The 19,995-nt window shown below is 37.5% G+C and overlaps 2 protein-coding genes and 1 long non-coding RNA gene across 7 annotated transcripts in view; 2 read left to right on the forward strand and 1 right to left on the reverse strand.

Annotated features, from left to right (window-relative positions):
- LOC124306947 (uncharacterized) overlaps positions 1-12,188 on the forward strand; it is a 53,514-nt gene extending 41,326 nt beyond the window's left edge. For all 5 annotated transcript variants that reach the window (XM_046768138.1, XM_046768136.1, XM_046768135.1 and 2 more), the window contains 11 exons: positions 169-271; positions 859-1,031; positions 2,490-3,373; positions 3,516-3,750; positions 3,818-3,989; positions 4,088-4,327; positions 4,408-4,563; positions 5,755-5,912; positions 6,003-6,112; positions 6,208-6,729; positions 6,830-12,188. In XM_046768138.1, coding sequence (XP_046624094.1) covers positions 169-271; positions 859-1,031; positions 2,490-3,373; positions 3,516-3,750; positions 3,818-3,989; positions 4,088-4,327; positions 4,408-4,563; positions 5,755-5,912; positions 6,003-6,112; positions 6,208-6,729; positions 6,830-6,973 — 2,897 coding nt within the window. In that variant the 3' untranslated portion in view covers positions 6,974-12,188. The remainder of the gene's footprint in view (positions 1-168; positions 272-858; positions 1,032-2,489; positions 3,374-3,515; positions 3,751-3,817; positions 3,990-4,087; positions 4,328-4,407; positions 4,564-5,754; positions 5,913-6,002; positions 6,113-6,207; positions 6,730-6,829) is intronic.
- A 1,062-nt stretch (positions 12,189-13,250) lies between these two features.
- Positions 13,251-16,486, reverse strand: LOC124306948 (histone acetyltransferase Tip60). The gene is made up of 6 exons (XM_046768140.1): positions 16,191-16,486; positions 16,031-16,088; positions 15,870-15,938; positions 14,543-15,635; positions 14,308-14,412; positions 13,251-14,247 (listed from the first exon to the last, which is right to left on the reverse strand). Exons 1-6 carry the CDS (start codon positions 16,284-16,286, stop codon positions 14,196-14,198), a joined length of 1,473 nt encoding a protein of 490 aa, XP_046624096.1. The 5' UTR covers positions 16,287-16,486; the 3' UTR covers positions 13,251-14,195.
- Positions 16,487-17,992: 1,506 nt separating this feature from the next.
- Positions 17,993-18,667, forward strand: LOC124307035 (uncharacterized). Its single transcript, XR_006908737.1, has 3 exons — positions 17,993-18,113; positions 18,359-18,440; positions 18,620-18,667. It is a non-coding gene; the product is annotated as an uncharacterized LOC124307035 (long non-coding RNA).
- The last annotated feature ends 1,328 nt before the right edge of the window (positions 18,668-19,995 follow it).

Below are 19,995 nucleotides of genomic sequence, written 5' to 3' on the forward strand. Positions count from 1 at the left end.
GAAATATCATTACGGATGAAATCCGAGGCTTTGTTGGGAAATTCCACCCCCACCGCTCCGGAATTTTCATTGTACTCAAGCCACACCCAACTTCTTTATTGCTGAAATTCCCTAAATTTTCAAAGTATGCATTTCACTCAAGGACCTACGCTTTATTTCGATTTAAAGAACCTTCTCCACTTTATGACAACAACCATTACCACGAGGAGTGCCTGAGATGCAACAGTTGCGGCCTCAATCTTACCGGACCAAATCAGAAGCGCGCACGCAGGTGAGCCAACCAATGGCAATTTTTGCATTCCCCCGTATCTTCTTATACGTGTAGATAAGAGCATCGTATAGTATTATTCTGACATGTATACGTACAGCAGTAGTACGTGGTTACGCGTCTGCATGTTTAGCGAGAAGGACTTAATCGGCGGGAGTAGACCTTGCCGCTTGGAGACATGAAACCCTCTATTGCTGACCTATACCTACATCGAGACGATAAAATTGCCATTCCCCATCTCGAATGTCGTTCGGATTCTCATTTTATGCACTTTCTAGTACATGATCATCCCTTCCCGCCTATGTTTGCACATACATGAACGACCAGGATTCGCCATTTCGCCCGCAGGTGCCAATAACGCCTCTGTTAAACCAGCGATCCGATATTCCTTCCAGTATTGACAATGAAACGTTTCGCAGTTTCGACATTTTATTACTCAAAATTCATACTCACCGCATTCTTTGTCCTTTACATACTTTTCAAATACATTTAGTCAGCTGGATTCTTCGGCACAGAAGCTCATCATTTTTTTTAATTATTATTTTTTTTTATTTACAAACTAATAGTCTACTAAAATCGATCTATTACAGGTTCAAAAACCACATTCTGTGTGACTTGCACTTTGCGGACGTCGCTCTGATGGAGTGTGCAGATTTCATGCAACAACTTCGCAGCTTCAAGCCTCAGAGTCTGGGCTGTGCCGTCGCCCGTCGAAAGTCATCGACTACCCTGATCTTCCCGTTACCACCTCAAGCTTGTTCAGGTTAGTAGCAATTCGTATTCCAGCGTACTAACCGCGTAGTGACAATTGCCTGGAAATGTTAATAAGTGAATATTTCGCACTCGTTGTTGCGTAGAAGTTATTCTGCAACAGGTACTCAGATATTCAAAAAGCTTAACCGTCTGCCGGAGCGATACAATCATCATTAATAAATCGTAATGCAAGTGAAGATGGACTGCGCATATTTTCTAAATTAATTAATCAGCTGTTTGAAGTGATAGTAAATCAGCAGAAGTTCTTCGCATCGTGTCAGCCTTGTTAGTCGCGCTTCTTGCTAGTAGAAGTATTACATGCTATGTCAGCCACGCTGCTTGCCTAGTAGAAGATTTTGAACCATGTCAGCCATGCCAGCCTCGCAAACCGCGTGAGTAGAAAAGTCCTGAACTATGTCAGCCGCTCCAGTAGTGGAAGAACTCCGTGGCGTACCAGCCACCGAATTATAAGTTATCTCACGTTCTTAATCTCGCACGATGTGCTAAATCCGAAGAAGTCCAAAGTGATTGTTGGGTCGCGAAACCCTCGCTAAGCTTTAAGAGGTAGTTTTCAACCTCACATCTGGTTCCCAAATATTTCTTGCCAACTCTCACTGAGTCCTTCAGCTTTCTATCCGTATTTCCTATGTTAAACCACTCAAGAACTTAGCTGCATTTTCTCCCACCGCGTCTGCATTTTTCAAAATTACCCCTGTCCTGTACTTTATCTACCCTCTCCCACAACTTTGGCTTTCTTTCAATTTCAAATGTATGCTAGTTTTGACCACGCACCCATAACCGTAGCGGATGTTTTCACTCCACGAGTTGTTCTCAATAAATTTCAATCTATACTCGTGTAACAATCTATCAATGAGAACTTCACATAAACAACCAATCACATCGATCTACTACAATATCAACTCGTTAAATATATTTATTGTTATTTTAATCACGATCAAACCTCATTCAAAGCTAAGTACCCGTAATCCTTTAATTAGAATTACAAGGAGTTCACGTGATATCCGAAGCTAACGGAACACAAGGGAAAACGTTAACAGTGATCTTCAATGCCGATGAAGAGAATTATAAATAAACAAAAAAAAAAAAAACGTACGTAAAGCTACCGCAGGCGGTTCACTCTAAGTTCGAATACCAAGCCCTGTCTGCCAAACAGCTTGGTGTTCTACCTTACAGTGAATCGACTGCGGTCATAACATCATCGCTTTCGACAAAATAACGAAGAAATTTATCGACAATACGTGCTCAAGGGTTGAAGAAGCTACTCTCCATATCTGGATCTCGGTCAAGATTTTCTTCTCCCTCTATGTGTACGACCATCTCTCGATTGGCTCACTTAGTCTGAGATAACGCAGCAGTTTGACGAAGCACATTTGCACAATTAAGACAACGTTGATATTAATTATATTCAGTGGTAGTTGAACGGAATTAATTATCCGTGTTCTTTCAGACGAGTTCTGCGAAGAATTTCCTCACAATCTAATCCCAACCCCCGGGTACTGGATCGAATGCTCTCGTCAAAAGATTGCCTCGGATACTATTTGGGACGAGAGCGAGAGTGACAGAGAAGTAACAGATCCTGATCAGGCCGAAGAACAGGCAGATTCAACGTCGAGGCAGCAGAGGCAGGATTTTTGCCTCTTTGAAGAGAACGAGATAGAGACGGACGATGCGCCGCGTAAGAAAACTGCGATCGAAGAACAGTGGGAAAAAAATCAGGGCTTCGAATTGACATCGGTTGAGCAAGAAACGTACGAAAAATACTTTTACGGATCGGAACATTGGAACTATTTCACCAACGACGACGACCTCGGTCCGGTGATACTCAGCATTAAACAAGAGACGATTAACGGTAGAGATCAGTTCCGGATTCTGGTCAGAGCTATAAGCTACACCGTTCACGGCTTGATACCGGCCAGCTGTGTGTTTGCCGATCGTTACAACCGCGAGGAAGTTGTTCGTAGCCTCGGTAAGGAGGTGAATATCAACCCTCCGCTGACTCTGGGTCAGCTGCCAGACACACCTGAGGAGCTTCTTAAGTTGGACCAGGTCTTCATTAAGTCCGAACTCAAGGTTGGGGTGATTTACGTACAGGAGGAACAGTACAGCGAGGAGGAAATTCTGGACAACAACGACAACTCGCTCTCGTTCGAGGAATTTCTACAAATTCTCGGCGACAAAGTCAGGCTCAAGGGCTTCGACAAGTACAAGGGTGGATTGGACACCGTGCACGACTTGACGGGGCTTTATTCCGTTTACACAAACTGGAGAGGAATCGAAATCATGTTTCACGTCTCGACGCTGCTTCCTTATGAGAAACACGACCCTCAAAAGGTATTTCAGATACTCAGATATGCTTTTGCCAACTTTAAATGGTGTAATACTCTTTGAAGCAATATAAAGAACTTTTTTTTTTTTATTGACAGTACTACTAATCTCATTTTCCCATACGTATTCGGTGAAATTCTGGTTACAGCTGCAGAGGAAGCGGCACATAGGCAACGATATTGTTTGCGTGGTGTTTCTCGAGGCCGACAATACGAGTTTCAGTCCAGCGTGCATAAAGTCGCATTTCCTCCATACTTTCATCTTAGTGCGAGTCAGTCCAAGAATAAAGCGTAAGATCACAAGGTACGAGGTGTCCGTGGTGACGAGGGATGAGGTTGGCGCTTACAAGCCGTACCTGTGGGAACAAAGTATATTTGAAAAAGGTAGGAGGTTTGAAAAACGCCACTCATCGTCAAACACCGATTCTATAAGTTCGTGATCATTCGACAGGACCGATGTTCAGGGAGTGGATTCTGACGAAAATAGTAAACGGGGAACGAGCCAGTTACTCAGCGCCGAAGTTTGCGAGGATGCAAGAAAGGACCAGGAGTCAGATGCTCGAGGACATTGTCGCCAACTTGGCAAATCACGCGGAAACCGGGCAAATCCCTAAGCCGTACAGGTAAAATAATGCTTTCCAATTTACTTTGATCTTTCAGTTAGTAGCACCGATTTTTCCTGTAAAAAAAAAAATAAAATCTTCTTCGTCTCAACGCTTAGACGCGGGTCTTGGAGACCTATCGGTCACATGAGACCCTCTTCTCCGTTGTTGGACTCCGTGAGAGATCAATTCGAAGACTACGATCAGCTGGCTAAGGATTTCACCCGAGTATTTCTGAACAATGTAGCGAACGTGACACTGAACGCCAGCTTGTTTGACGTGTCCTTTTTGGTTCCTGGCCAAAAGAAGCAAAAAGTTCGGTTTATCGGAGTTCGAGCTATTCTCGGTGTCAGAAGCAGGTCTGCGATTAAATCTCGAGTTATACCGACAAAAATTTACCCAAAGTTCTACGAGTTTAACGGTCTCGACATTTTTCCAGGGTCTTTCAAGAAATGCTGTACGGAATTCAAACGGGATTTGGAAGTCCCCAAGTTCCGGTCGGCGAGTTACTTTCCAGGCCTGTCCCCACTGCACTTAGTCCACAGAAGCCAAAAAGTTCGAACTTCCTTCAGGTTCCTGACGTGGAAAGTCCAAGGTAGGTTGAAGAAGCAGTATTTAAAATCACCCGTCAATAAATTTCCCTGAAACTCGGAGCAGGAATTTTGGCAAGCGTGTCCGAGAAACCAACGATTGGAGATTACTCTTTTCAATTCGATTTCACGTTGAAAATAAATGCACTTAATGGTGATTGGCTTGGAATTATGTTATCGTTAATATGGTGAGATTGATTGCTGTAATTTGATCGATGTCGAATGATTGATATCCGGGTAACAACTACGTGGCGTAAAGTTTGCCATGATACAATCCAAACATAGTGGCCATTACGATACATGAATTCATTTGAATTATGCCAAAAGATATATTCAAAAATTTGCGTTTAGTAATCAGATTGACAGTCAGAGATCAGACTTTGAATATAGTCCGTTGATACGAATAAGCCATGCCAATGCTATGTGGCATTAAATATGGCAGGTGGGCTACCCGGATATAGGAACATATATGTATATTTCGATGTATTTTTCAAGGCACATCCATGAATCCAATCTTCACAGCACCGCATGTTTCCAAATTTTTACAATTACTCTGATTTAGGCATGTTTATATACCGTTCATGGATAGTACATGTATATTATATATTTAATTCATGATTTTTAACACGCTTGCTCGGAACTTGTTGTCAATTGAAATATTTCTCACCTTATTGTGTTTGAATGTTTTTTTTCTCCTCAAAATTTACATTCTTCATACCACCCACTTCATATTTTAGCATTCGATAACATACTCGATATATCCCAATAAAAAAATAATCTCTATGGTAATTTAATTCACCCTTGGTATTCGAACGACATCCGACTTACAAAAAATTGGAGAAGAATCAGACTTCAGAACTGAATACGGTGACCCTTCGCACCATGTAACTGCACTTTTTTTAATCATATAACTGTGACCCTCGGATCACTCTGTGTTAAACTAATTCTGCCCTAGGAGAATTTAACGAATCGCACACATTGCAGACACAAATGAACGATGAACAGAAAAGACACTTCTTTCAGCACGAGTTATCCGCATTGACGTCTTGTTAATCGTACAAGAAATCACATACCCAGCCATCCCGAAGCTCCCAAAATCTCCTTAAATCCATTTTTGAATATCATATCTGATTGTCCTCCGAACCCCGAAGTGCCGCCCCGCGGTTTCTGTGAGATACTCGTTCCGATATGTTTAGGCCCAAAAGTGTGCCATCCTCTCCAATGGTGAAGCGTGCCTTCTCACGTCTCGGGACCATCACGGCAGGATGGGGTCGCAGCATTCGTAAACACGGAAGCGGAAATACCCTCCAAACGGAAGACCGAAAGTTGTGGTCCAGCTCTCAGGACTGCAGCAGTAAGCAAATTTCGCGCACGATTATATCAACCGTCCGCGTGAAGGCAAGTGTCTTTCAATTCGTTTGAATTGGCGAAATCCTAATTGCAGATAAAGAGGGTAAGGAAAAGGATCGAGGAGTACAGTCACTGGCTGTTCCCAGGCTGAGCGTCTGTGCCGATGCCCAGAAAGTCGACAGAGCAAAGCTCGCTCAAACTGAGGTACGTACAATATCCCACCAATTTTGAGTATCGAATGCCTTTTGCGGGTTGCAACGTAGCCCAGCGAATGACCGGCCGGCCCTTCCAATTTTCAGTTCGACATAATCGAATTTGACCCGGAAACCTTCAGGACCTTGTTGGATTATCTGCACACCGGATCATGCCCGCTAACCTGCACGAATATACCGGGGCTGATATGCGCCGCCGAACATTACGACCTCCCAGAACTGCTTCAGGCATGTTTCCATCACGCGAAGCAGTTCCTGCGCATCGAGATAGTCTGCGTGATGCTCTGCGCTCTTGAGAACTACTACTGGAGATACACTTCGGCCTCGGAACTGGTCAACATGATCCTCGCGTTCGTTGAAACTCGGGCCTGGCAGCTCTTTCGGAATCCCGATTTTCTCACCCTAAGTGAATCCATGGTCCAGATGATCATGTGCCGGGAACTGACTGTCATTGAAATACATAAGTTCGAGGCTATGCTGGAGTGGGCGAAGCACAGGGTGGAGACCAAGACTTCGGAGCTCGACGCCGAGCTGGAGTTCAAGTGTATTATGGAAAGACTGACTCGGGACTTGAAGCTGCAGAATATTGCACCGCACGAACTCATCAGGGTGAGTCCAGAGCCAAGTTCCTCTATGGCCAGTAACGATTATGTAGATGGAGGAAAGTCGAACATTGAGATGAGTCCGCGAATCGAAATTATTGTTTCAGACCGTTTTACCGTCTAAGGCTATCAAGAACGAAAGGATTTTGGAAACGCTGATGTACCAGGCGCACACTGGAGTTTTTCGCAACGTTGACACTTTCTTGGAAGATTACCAGAGAAGGATACAGAATCCGGAAAGCTTGGATTGAAGGTTATAAATTAATTTGGTATTGGAATTCATGCTGCACTCCTCAATTATTCGAGGAAAAGATTCTCTAGTACCAACGGTTCGAGAGTATTAAAATAATCGTCGCGGATTTTTGACTTAGATACTTTACCGGAATCACAATTTGCGCATAAAAGCGCGAGCGATCAGAAATCGTTGATTTTTTCGATTTCTAAACGCAAAATGAAAAACCAAAACTTGAGTGAAACTTTTAAAAAATTTGGAAATAAAATGGAGAAACGAAACAAATTTATTCGGACCGTTAAATACTATGCTCAACGTACTGGGATTTGCTTTTTCTAAATCTTTGCGACGCGGTTGATCTGCTAAGATCAAGACTTGCGATCACAACGGTCGTAAGTAAGACCTAACAATGCGTATACTACGTGTAACGTATACAACGGTAAGTCTGATGTATTCAAAATTTTGGTAGACAATACAGAGTGTTCCTAGAAATAGTTTCTGGTTATTGTATATACACTAGACGTGTATATAGATGCGTCTCCGCGATCAGCAAGTAAAAAGGAACTATAAGGAGGTGGTGAGAAGTTTTTAACGTTTATGAATTAGTTTTATATATGCAATATATACGAATTCTAGATTATACTAACGATAAACGTATAATAAAGTCTGCCTTGAACTGTGCGTTTGCGAGAAAAAAAGGTTAGAAATAACGCGAAACAATAGAAATGCGCGTATATATCAATCAATCTCAAAATCAATAAGAAAAAAGAATTCAAACGTTATAAATTTTTTTTAAAAATATATGAACACGCCATATATTATTATTTAATACAAAAAGTTTATATTTCTTTTCACCCCGTACGACTTATTGGTCAATTTTTTTTCTTGTTTCCCTCTAAATTGAAAAAAATGTCGTTACTTTTTCATTTTATTCCACACGTACGAAAAGTTATAACAAGGTATGATTGAGAATTGTCAAACTTTCACCTTCTTACAGCCCTTTTTATTTCTGTTTAATGGCAGCCAGTGACGGTGACGCTATGACCAGAGCACGTATCGATGTAGCGACACTCTGCGTATAACTACTATACATTACATACATATACATGCTGCTGTATTCTAAATAGTGAAAATGACAAGCTAAGGCACAAAAAATTTTCGCAAAATTCATGGCTTGGTTGACAAAGTGAAAGAAATTGAAATCACACGACAAAAAAGAAAAAAACTCACGAACAAATGAATAAATAATATATAAACACAAAAAAGAAATGAAAGAAGAAAAAAAAAAAAAAACTCCTCGACACCTTCGAACGAGGGCCGAATATTAGTTAGGTGTGAAAAATAAATATAAATTATAATGAAAATACATGTGAACTTGATCTTTGGCAAACTGAAATCCATCGCATTGTGTGTATAAAATAATTTTTCTCAAGGGACGCGATGTGAGCTTGTGTGTATAAAAATTGAAATTATGTGACGACAATCTCGCCCGTTTTAATGAAAGTAACTCGCATATAAATTGTTAATAAATGTTTGTGACAGGGTTAAAAACTTGGCGCATGAATGGGAAGAATTTTTTTTTTATATATATTAGCGGAGTTTTAATAAGTGTTAAAAATTACTATCTGAACTTTATACGTATAACCTTGACAGGGCAAACGTCGCGTCTCTTAAAAAAAAAAAAAAAAATTCACGATTCAGGCTGTCTGCATTTGAAACCAATAGTAGACAGATTATTGTAATACTTATTACATATACTTTGCAAGCAAGATCAAATAATCGGCGGCATGTAAAAAAGCCGAACATGACAATCTATATAATAAAATAAAAATCTAATATTCGATAAATATGAAATAAACATTATATATACAATAATAATAATAATAATGATTAACAATAACAATTATTGAAAACAATAATAATATTAATAATGGATAATGAATAATAATAACTATTATTATTGAAAGCGTTGATGTTGAATGTGGGGTAAAAATATTTGAAGTCTGTTCTGTTTTCTATCGTAGATTTTGTATCTTCAATACTCTAAGACAGAGATTCTAAAATCTGTGGGAACGGGCTGGAAAATCATCATTTCTATAGGGAACGTCAAAACGGTTCTAAGGCTAAAACTAATTGTAAGACCTGTTAATCGCTGTTACGCAGAGCCAGAAACGTTCGCGTATAAAAATGATCGGGTCTATAATTTGAATCACACGACTGTACTGTAATTTCGTATAAAGATACTCATCGCGCTGAACGGAGGCCGAGACGCGTCGAGCCAATTAATTATTCCTGCAGGCTTTTAAGCAACATATTATTATTATTCGTAGCGTTAATTTATTGTTTCGCGTCTCGGTTCACCGACACCTTAGTTCGCGGCTTGGAATTGGATCGAAATACGAAGTCACGAGATTCATACTTTGAAAAGGACGATCCTGTCATTACCTATTATATTACTGTGTCTTACCGTGTATATGCCTAACGTGTATAATATCTGGCCATACACAGAATATGTATGTATTACGTACGTACATGTATAATTTACACGTCGCACATGGAGACACGCACGCATACAAAAAATACAGACACATTTAAAAAACAAAATAATTATAGTAATCGTAACAATGATGAAGGTAATAACCATATAATCAGAATAATAATATAAATAATAATAATAATAATAATAATAATAATAATAATAATAATAAGTGAAAACAAATTACACATACAGAACGTAGCTGCTGCAATGGAGAAACCAGACAATAGGATAAAATATTGTACAATACGTGAAGAAAATTACATTATCGTGTACAAAGGTGTAAAACAATGAATTTATTTTGAATATTAATTGTGAAGAAAAAAAAAAAAAGAAAAGAAAAAAAAACACAGCAACAACCAACGGGGATTGAAAATATTGTACTACGTGTGAAGTAGGTTATATGCTGTTACCATTCTTTTACTGGATCAATTCTCCAACGCTTATAATCGTCTAAGATACACCATAAATTTTTTGCATTATTCGTTCATTAACTATTTTTATTGTCTATAAAATATAATTAACGAGTTTTTCCGAGTGATAGAATTATTCGTCGTACACCTAAAACACTTGTTAAAACGTGAAACATTGAGTGACAAGTTTAGATTTTATACGAAGTGTTCAAGTCTTGTCCTACTCATATTCTTTCCTATTTTTTCCCCTTTCCTTTAACGTAAAAACTGCTGTATTCTACGGATAAATTTAGACCGTTGCCAATGGGATCGTCCTTTGCGAATTCAACAATGATAAAACTTAACAAACTCTAATACATAATATTATCTAGTACATAATATTATACCTATGATTGAACAAGCAGCTGTATATTATTACATATAATCGTGTATAAGCTGTGGAGCATATTTTCAACGCCGAGTAATTTTTCGAGCCCCAATTCCCCACATATAATGTATATTCTGTTAAACATAAAGAGAAGAAAAAAAAATTGTACTACGATATACATGTACATACATATATGTGCAAATATACATGCATGTACACGCATGTACGTATGTATGTATGCAAATATTTATACATACATGTATAATAACATATTGTGAAATAAATATTGTTGGTTCTTATCGAAGAATCGCCCGAACTGTTAACAAGTGTCTTATCGTTCAGGCAGAAGGCTGGATGAAAGAATTATACAGAAAATTAATGTATATTTCCTGTTAGAATTTTCCATCGTACTCCAACATTATATACGCAACTATACATAAACCATCATTATTATTCGCATCATTCGAGTATTCGTACGTAACTTTTGAAATTGAATCGTCACACTCATACCTACTTTGTTATAATATTTCTAAATGTTGTCGAAACAACAATAACCAAATTTACCCTATTTCTTGAATTTGGCACACGCCTATCTTTATTGTACTCATGGTATAGGTAGCCAACTTTCATTTCACACACAGAGAATGTGGAGACGTTTCGGTTTTAATCAAAAACCTGTGACTCACATCGTCTTTCATCGTTATAACTGTGTAATCAGCAATAGAATATAAGACATAATCATAACTGTATAGTGTATATTTCTTCATGTAAATCGGATATTTCAACCACAAAAGGAAAAAAGAAAAGAAAAACAAAAAGATCAAAACCTACTACAGATGTACCTACAGACTTTATCGCGAAATGTTGCACGCTAATGATTGCGGATTCAATGGGATGTGTCCATCCATTTGCGTCGTTAATAATTGCGTTATATTACTTGGTTTTACTGTCAAATAATTTCGATTCAGCTTTAGAATCAGTCTCTCCCATTACCAGAATTATATAACTCGTAGATATCAATTAAAAAAAATAATATTACAATGAAAACGATCGCATTAATTTCTCTACCGAATTTCGTACAAATTATATCTCATTTCGCGTACTTTGTGTATTATACCTTTCCACACGTACCTGTGTATGCACATACTTGTACGTAAATACGCAGCATCTTTTTTCTTATATAGATGTGAACTGTCCCTAATAAATCCCAACTCCCTTCAGCTCTTGTTGTACGAAGTTAATTCACAGTTATATAATCAAAAGGATGATAGGAAGAAAATAGAAAATCTTAAGAATAAATAGAAATTGCCAAACACCGTTACATAATGGGCACGTGACATATTATTGGAGATCATCTAAACTTTTGTGAATGTTGAGATTAGCCAGCGTCAGTTTTTCAATTAAGTCCAATATAACGTATATACTTGCAGCGACATCGAAGAAACGAATAAACGTTAATATTATCCCTATATAATGCGTGTTTATTCGATTTGTATAAAAATAATGAGTAATATTAATGGTGTAATGATAATAGAAAAACTTTATAATCGTTATAGTAGAAGGATGCGATTTAATTATCGGCGCCGCAATGCGCGAGAATTGAAAACTTTTTTGTTCGCTTTTGTGAGAAAATACATATTGGCGTTGTTATAAAAGTTAACGAATTCACGATATTGATTTTCATGTTCCTGTGTGGCAGGTCTCATCATTCAAAGACTTTTCGACGACACAATGACACGCACATGAAAGCCAACACAATCTAAAGTAAATTATTATATGACAAAAGTTTATTGTATATGAAGCTACTGTGATGTTACTGTTGAATATAATAAATATATATACAATATATATATATTGTAAATATATTATATATATTATATATATACGTATATATATATATGTATGTATGATGTATTTATCTTATGGATTATTTATTCCGTACCCTGCGGTTGAGAAAAAGTAAGAAAAGACAACTCTTTGATTAACCATCCAGATTGATAAAATATGAATTAGTACAGAATAGAGGCTTATTTTCTTACAGAGGAATGAGACCCGTCTCAGCATTCTTATAAAATCTCATTTATTTACAATTTCACACTCTCAAAGTGTATCGCTGTACAAGTTGTATAGAGTAATGTAATTATCGCTATAATAGTCATTTCGTTCATTGATAATGCGCCTTAAAATTTTTTTATACATGTGTTACTTATATATATGTGTGTACTTATCCAATATTAAATAATTTCTGTGTCCGGTTTCATGAATATTTGCCATTTAGATAGATAATTATACTTATAGCTATATGTATAAAGATATTCGACAAAATTTGCGCAACTGCTTCGTTGATATTATAATTAATATACATGTTTGTACATCTTCACCTTTAATTTTCCATTTCCCTTACACCGGTACAGACTAAATCAGTCGATAAATCTTACGATTCGCCGTTCATGATTGAATACTTAATCTAAAAAAAAAAACATCTTTCACATTTGCTGAAATACAAGACGAAAGATTTTGACAATGTTCGTAGATTAAATCTATGAAAAAAGGGATTTTTTCTCGTTCCTCCTTTTTCTGTCAACAATTGATGTCCACCACATAAGTAACTAGTCGAATTAAATCGAAATGAGCTTGATTTATTGTAAATCATAATTTTTTTTCTCATAGCGTCTCTTTTTTTTTGCTTTTTCGCTCTCTCTCTCTCTCTCTCTCTCTCTCTCTCTCTCTCTCTTCCTTTCTCCTATAAGCGTGAAATTTAATACACAGACAAAAATACGCAATGATAAGACAATTTACAGATAATCGATAATAACTTTGATATAGCCCGCCATGGCACTATACTACAATCGGTAAACACTTTGTAGGGGTTCAATTAAACGTTGTAATAAACTAAAGATAGTAATTATGGTTCATACTTAATTTGTAGACATCTTACCACTGTTATTATTATAATTTTTGTTTTTTTACCCCATGCTACACTGATTTCTGGTGCCCGACATACTTGTATGAGAAAATTAATATCAATGCATGGGGTAGTGCACTTGGACCTATTGAATGAATGAAATGTCCAGACCAAAGATCCTTTGCACCTTTCGACCACAACGTTTAAAAATAGTCTTAGGTGTAATTAAAAATAAGCGTATAGACAGTGCTGGTATTAACGGATTTAAACAGTGGGCAACTAGCCGGGCAATGAATTTGAAAGGAAAAAGAAAAGCAAACGGAATAAATTGAGCGACGAGAGCAATTTCCATATCATATAAAAGGAAAATAGTATTTGTAAAACTTTGAATTCCCTTGTTGAGACTAAAATTCGCATTTTTTGAGCATACTTCTCTTGTTTCATTCTTACTATACGGTTACTGACGGCATTAATCTAGTCAAGTTCACCACATTGCTTGTTCTTCAATGCCGCAGACGAAGATTTATTATTTTATGCCCAAGTTGTACGCAGTTCAAGTTTGGTCACGAGCTGTTCAACGCTACCGTGCATGCAGACGATCAGACATACAAATAGATGATCTTTCTACGATTTTGTATATTAATATAATAACTGTGCAATCGTGAGTGGTACCATAAAATACAAGATCCGAACAAATAACAAGCGCACCACACCGACGTCGAACTGCTCTGGCCGTTGTCCTATAATTATTATTATTGTTATTATTAATTATCGTTATTCCTATATTATTAAATATTATTAAATACAATAAAATAATATAGAAGAAAGAGCGTTGGCAAACCAATTATACTTAAAACACATATGGAATGAATAATTAACAAGATCTCTATCTGTACAAGTATAAGAATTTACATCTAACAATATTATATACATACATATGGTGTATATGTATCATGCAATATTTTTGAAACTAGACACAGCAGGTTTAAAACGAGAAAAAAAGCCCCACAAATTCGAGAGTTATGTACAATTTTGCACGCTTGCGTGACGTAGATAATCAGTTCCAGGATTCCTGAAACGAATTTTAAATCACATTAGCGTATTTGTATTGCAAGATATTAGTTTTGTTCACCATTTCGCTCTGACGCTCCAGTCTTTTGGTGTCCAATGAAGACATTTTGGGTCTATTCCTATCTGACGCTTCTCCATTGCGGCGGCGTGTTGCTGTATTATATCTCTGTGAAAATATACAATCATAACTCAATGATTTTTCCACTAATTTTCGTTCAATGTTAGATGTCAAGTATATTCATAGAAGTTTAGATGACGATGAAGATGATGAAATCGATCATTTGTTGTCTCCTTACCTATTAAGCGTAACGATGTATTGTCCTTTGTAGTAATTAATGAGGTTTAAATTTTGCAGCGTTGATATGACGTCTTCTTTTTTTATCGACGTCAGTTCACATATTTCGTTTATCGTTATCTGTGGTTTTTCATTCTCGACTAAGGGTTTGACGTTTAGTAAAATGTCTAGTATCGTGTGGGCCCAGTAACTTCTATACGACAATAACCCCAAGTCGGACAGTGGCTTTTCCGGAGATCCAGTCTTACCCTCAAATTTCGATAATTCATAAGAAAATTCAATTAACAGTTTTCCATAACCCTTTCTCTGGTAAGGAGGCATTGTTAAAATACAAGCGACATTGTAATCCTCGGTCGATTCTTTCTCCTTCGAAAAATATCCCACAATATGAAAACCTCGGCTATCGAATTGTGTCATAACGTAGAACAAGAAGGGATCTGTGTCGTAATATAAAGTTTTATGATCTAAGAATAACTTTGCTAATAAACAAAGATTTTGAGCATAATTCTTGTTTTTCCTTCCATCTATTTCAAAGAACGATATCGAGCCTTTTCTGTATATTTCGTTTCCAGGCGGATGCCTTAAATTACATTTTGCCAAGTGTCTTTCTAGACATTTTCGACTCTTTCGATACTTGAGGCAGAATTCACATATGTAAATACATTGGAGGCTGACCATTTCTTGAGGGTACGGGCTGAAATACCATGGTTTTATCCTATGCCTTCCCAATTCAATTAATTCTATATTTTTCATCCTAGTTACAACATCATCGTGGTGATGCGCTACCAGTGAACCGGTAGACCTTGGGCCGGTAGCCGCAGGTACAGGTTGCGGTGGTGCTTCTTGAGAATCCTCGTTCTCTAAGAATGTAGCTTTTCTTTTTCTAGAAATTTTTTTTTGTAACGCTGCTTGCAGTACTGCCGAACCGTTGACCGGCTCAGGTATCACATTGTTTGGACTCGGCGGCCTGCTAGGAATCTGTTTTTTTGGTGTCGCTGCCCCCGTTCCAGGCGCTGTACCATCTCGCCTTGGAAATTGAACTTTCCGCGTATCTAAACAATTTTCCATCACCCACTCGTCCAATCGTTTGTTAACTGAAATAATTTAATTTCCTGTTTTTCGGAGTGGCATATCGAAGGGAAACAATGTGCACTATTTAAATATATCAAGTTTGCAGTGACAGTTCAAGTATTCATGGCTAATGACAGTAAACTTTTAACAGAAAAGCTAATCAACTGGCTATTCCATGATAATACAAAGGTACGTTTTATGGAATATTCATGTTTGCAAAGTTTCCTGTCATCTAATTGCAGTAATTGAATACTTACAATCCACATAGTGGACATAGTAGCATTTGACACCTCGCATCTCTTTGACGCTGATGATTTCAGCGAGCGCTGTAAAAGAAAACGTTGTGTAAGAAACGAAGAGGGCAGCGGAACGAGATCCAAATATTTTAAATAATTTTGCAGGGCTACAAGTAACTTACGCCAGTCGTCGCCGTCTTGCATCCTAACCGGCAAACGACAACCCTCGACAAGTGATGACTGAAATTGAGGTTAGAATTAGTAAAATTCACAATTACATCCAACGTTTGCTCCGGGGTCAAATATTCATATCCTTCGTAGTTGTAATACAGCTCTACTTACCACTGAATCACATATCGTCTCCCGCTCATCGTGTTCCTCGATCATTTTGATCAAAATTTGACCAAAACTTGTCACTAAACACAATGTTGTTTTCATACACTTCGGGGAGCAGACACTAGCGCTATTCTTGGCTCAGAACAGAAGCGTTTCACTAAACGCAAGCGTTGCCGGTAACATCTTGTTAGTTTTATATAATGTAAAGAGACAAGGTTTGCGGTTCGTCTCGTACTTTCCATTAATTTTGCGTTAATGTGAAATATTTAATTAATTCCGAAATGCGTTACAGATTCTGTAGTACAGAAAATACAGAATACATATTTACGCCTGACGCTACGGAGAGTAGCAATTTTGCACGACGCGGGCCGCATTCTGCGCATTCGCCGCGCGCAGCCCGAAACTTCGTTCTGTAAGTGAGCGGCGTCATTCGCTTTCGAGCAGCAGGGACAGAGCCACGTGCGTTGATCGTCTAGAATTCGTACCGCAATATTTGGTCTGCATAAGGTGATTTGAGTTCTTTCTAAACTTTTTAAGTTTTCTAGATAGTTCATTGACACATTCAGATTGTTCTCGGGCAAACGTTTGACTGTTCACCAGCTTTTTGTGACGAGAGAATGTCCCGTTAATTTTCTGTTGCGATTTTCTCTCTCAATTTCTGATCAAACGGACCTTTGTAAAATGCAATTTTAGCACGTTTATTATGACTTGGTTTATTTTGCCGTAAAAACAGTCTATCGGAACGTACGCTGAATGAAAGAGTTTTGTTATTAACATGTAGTTGTATTCGCGTCCCTATAATGCGTAGCGCGGTGACTCGCGCAGTTCACCGTTCGCGAATCAACAGACCTTCGTTTGTTTATCAACACCGAGGCATTTCTGAGAATTTTGATTCGTATTTCCATGCACCAAGGGTTGACGCGTTACAGCGTTACTATTTATTTCGTGATTTCAATTGTCTTGACCTTGTCGATAGCTTATAAGGTGTTATGTTAAAATTACACTCAACATCTTATACTTTATAAAATAATCGCTAATGAAGAGAATGAATGAAGACGAATCGCTGATTGTTGTTTATATTTTATATTGTCTTTTTGAGTAACTCTGGTAAATTTTGAATGCTGCTTAGATCGATTTTAAAGTTATATTATGAACAAAATATTGCGTCAACCTACCTGATTAGAGAAACAGATTGCAACAAAGTTGATTAATGTGAGCAATTAGTGGGATTGTAAAATTCTGTTAATAAATCTTGGAAGATGTGATGCGGTAGCTGAACAGATGAATTTATTGCATAAAGGTAGCAGGCATAAAACAATGAAAATTATTTCTCACTTTATTATTTAGGCAATCGATAAAATTTTCCAAGGCTTAGCGTAATATGTAACATACCACAATTCCGTTTGTTTAACACTGATCGTGAGTATATGGATTTTGAATATGAAATATTTAAATCATATGGGTGGTCTTTCATCTGATTACAGAAATAAGCTGCAGCAAGATTGATTGAGGTTCTAGCTAAAGTCTGAATCGTTTGACCTTAGCAATGAATGTGGGAAACAAAATACAATAACCGAACAGGTCGTAACGTTATGGAAGATCGCAAAACAGGTACACGTTTTATTTCATCCTTGCTTATCCTTTCACACTATTTTCACTTTGGAAAATTGATCTTTTATTTGAAATTTATTGCTGTTTAGTTTTTTGATTATATTTTATAAAAACTATGGTGCATTTCCAATGCTACGTGTATTGATTTAAACGCTAAAATAATAATGAAATGTTATATCTTACCCCATTACAGGAACAAACTACACTGCAGCACCATTAACCGCATTTAGTAATGAAGTAAATAAAGTAACCCGATTAATCGATCTCTGAGAACAAAGTGAAAACTAAACCATCCACTACAGTGAAGAAAATTGAAAGGTACGTAATTGATATGATTATTGTTTATAATGTCGCTTTTGATTGTAAATGATTTTAGCTGCTCGTTGATTTTGTGCATTTACTCACTACTTGTGCTCATTTAATTAGCTTTCTTGTATTCATTCCTACATGTCATTTATTAATAGCAGCAGCCATCACTGATATAATATGGAAAAAAAAACCCTCACACGAAATCTGGTCCAAGTATATTGTGTGGGTAATCTTCTGTTATTTTCTTATTGCAGTGTGAATACGGCGTTACCTCACCACTCAACCTGAGATGCTACAACAACTACTGCATGGAAAGTGTGGAGCAACCTGGAGAAGGTGAGAATACCTATCTTAATTATTGTTTGATAATTCAAGGTGGCACATTGAGAGACGAATTTTTGTCTTTGTGTAACATTCAGTGAATAAATATGGAAGTAGATAACAGTAATAATTAATTTGAGTACTGAAAATCCAGTTTGCCAAACTAATTCGAGTTAATTTTTTTATTTTTCCAGAGTGAAGCAGAGACATCCGAGTAACTTCTCCATTACTCGGCAACCCCGGTGAGTTAGCATGCGTTTAGGTTACGGGTGTTTTCCTTGGTCCCCTTTGTAACGTAGCATGGCGATTTAAACGGTTTAAGTGGATTTATCTGAGGTTCTAATATATTCCAACTATTGTTTAATCATATTCACATAATTATTGAATCAATGCAATTTCAACGTTCGATATAGTGTAACGTAATCAAATTCCATAGGAATTTCCGATCCATCTTACAAATAGTTCATATACCGATAGTCCACCAGCAACCATTAAAGTAATACAAACTATAGGGATAGGGTTGGCGGGAATGTAAGCTTGCCACTAATTTGATTGAAATCCGCGTCTAAAATACTTTATTGTCATTTTTTGAACGTAACTCTTTTAAGTACAATAGCATTGCAGCTAGAAGACAGGGGTCAAAAACATTTTACTTCCTAGAGGTAATCAACGAAAAAAGTAGGTCACAGTGAACACAGCGCAAATGAGGAAGAATGATGTATGTTGTAAAGAATGGAGAATCGCGTAGATCGAATATAGGTAATCGGGTAGGTAGGTGATCGTCTCGGGATCCGTCACGATATTTATGTACATATCTGAGTCTTTCTTTTTAACATTTTTTTTGGGTGGTTCCTCCTGTCATTATCAATTATTGTTCAATTCAATTGATCTCTGTGATCGTCTGAATCGGCAAAACTCGAAGACTTCGCGTCAAAGAGGACCGCCGGCCGCCAGGACACGCAATAATGTATGCCCTTCCAATCTCACTCCCGGAAGTGATTCACATGATGTGAGTCGAGCGATCGTAACTTTTGTGCGTCCATTTCGCCAGTATGTGCAAAAAAGTGACGTAATTTTTTTCAAGTAGGGAAATCTTCAAGTCTGGTCGCGTCTTTTGCGCGTCAACTTGATACTTTTTGATCCTGAAAGAAAGCGTGTCATTTGTTGGCCGGCGCTCAAAGCGCGTAGATGAAAATCGTGGAGTGTATATTAATAGTGAAGAATCTTGTGTATATAGAAGTATTTGCTTTACTGATCGTATTGTTTTGTATTCTAGGGCAGTTAAGCGATTTTTAAAAAAGTAGATTGACAATGAGATATATAGAAGGTTTACTAAAAATGTTTACTTCAATAATTCTTGGAAAAAAATTCATGTTGATTCGAAAAAGGAACGCTCTCTAATAGACAGCAATAATCGCGTTAAAGTCCTATACTGCAAATGTGTTTGACAAGCACAGATTTTGTTAGTGTACCGTTTGTTGTTTGTTCCGTCTTCATGCCAATCCTATGTATTATCTCATCTGTTTCACACTACAGTGGAACTTCACCATGGTAAATATGCTCTGTATTA

This window comes from Neodiprion virginianus, chromosome 6, assembly GCF_021901495.1.
Source record: "Neodiprion virginianus isolate iyNeoVirg1 chromosome 6, iyNeoVirg1.1, whole genome shotgun sequence".
In the NCBI taxonomy this organism is placed as follows: Eukaryota; Metazoa; Arthropoda; class Insecta; order Hymenoptera; family Diprionidae; genus Neodiprion; species Neodiprion virginianus.

Excerpts from the sequence above, each read along its gene's own strand:
- LOC124306948 (XM_046768140.1), bottom strand. The coding sequence starts at position 16,286 with ATGAAAACAACATTGTGTTTAGTGACAAGTTTTGGTCAAATTTTGATC. Across the intron at positions 16,089-16,190 it reads AGACGATATGTGATTCAGTG|TCATCACTTGTCGAGGGTTG; the intron begins GTAAGTAGAGCT and ends CCTCAATTTCAG. Across the intron at positions 14,248-14,307 it reads TGGAGCGTCAGAGCGAAATG|GAATCCTGGAACTGATTATC; the intron begins GTGAACAAAACT and ends AATTCGTTTCAG.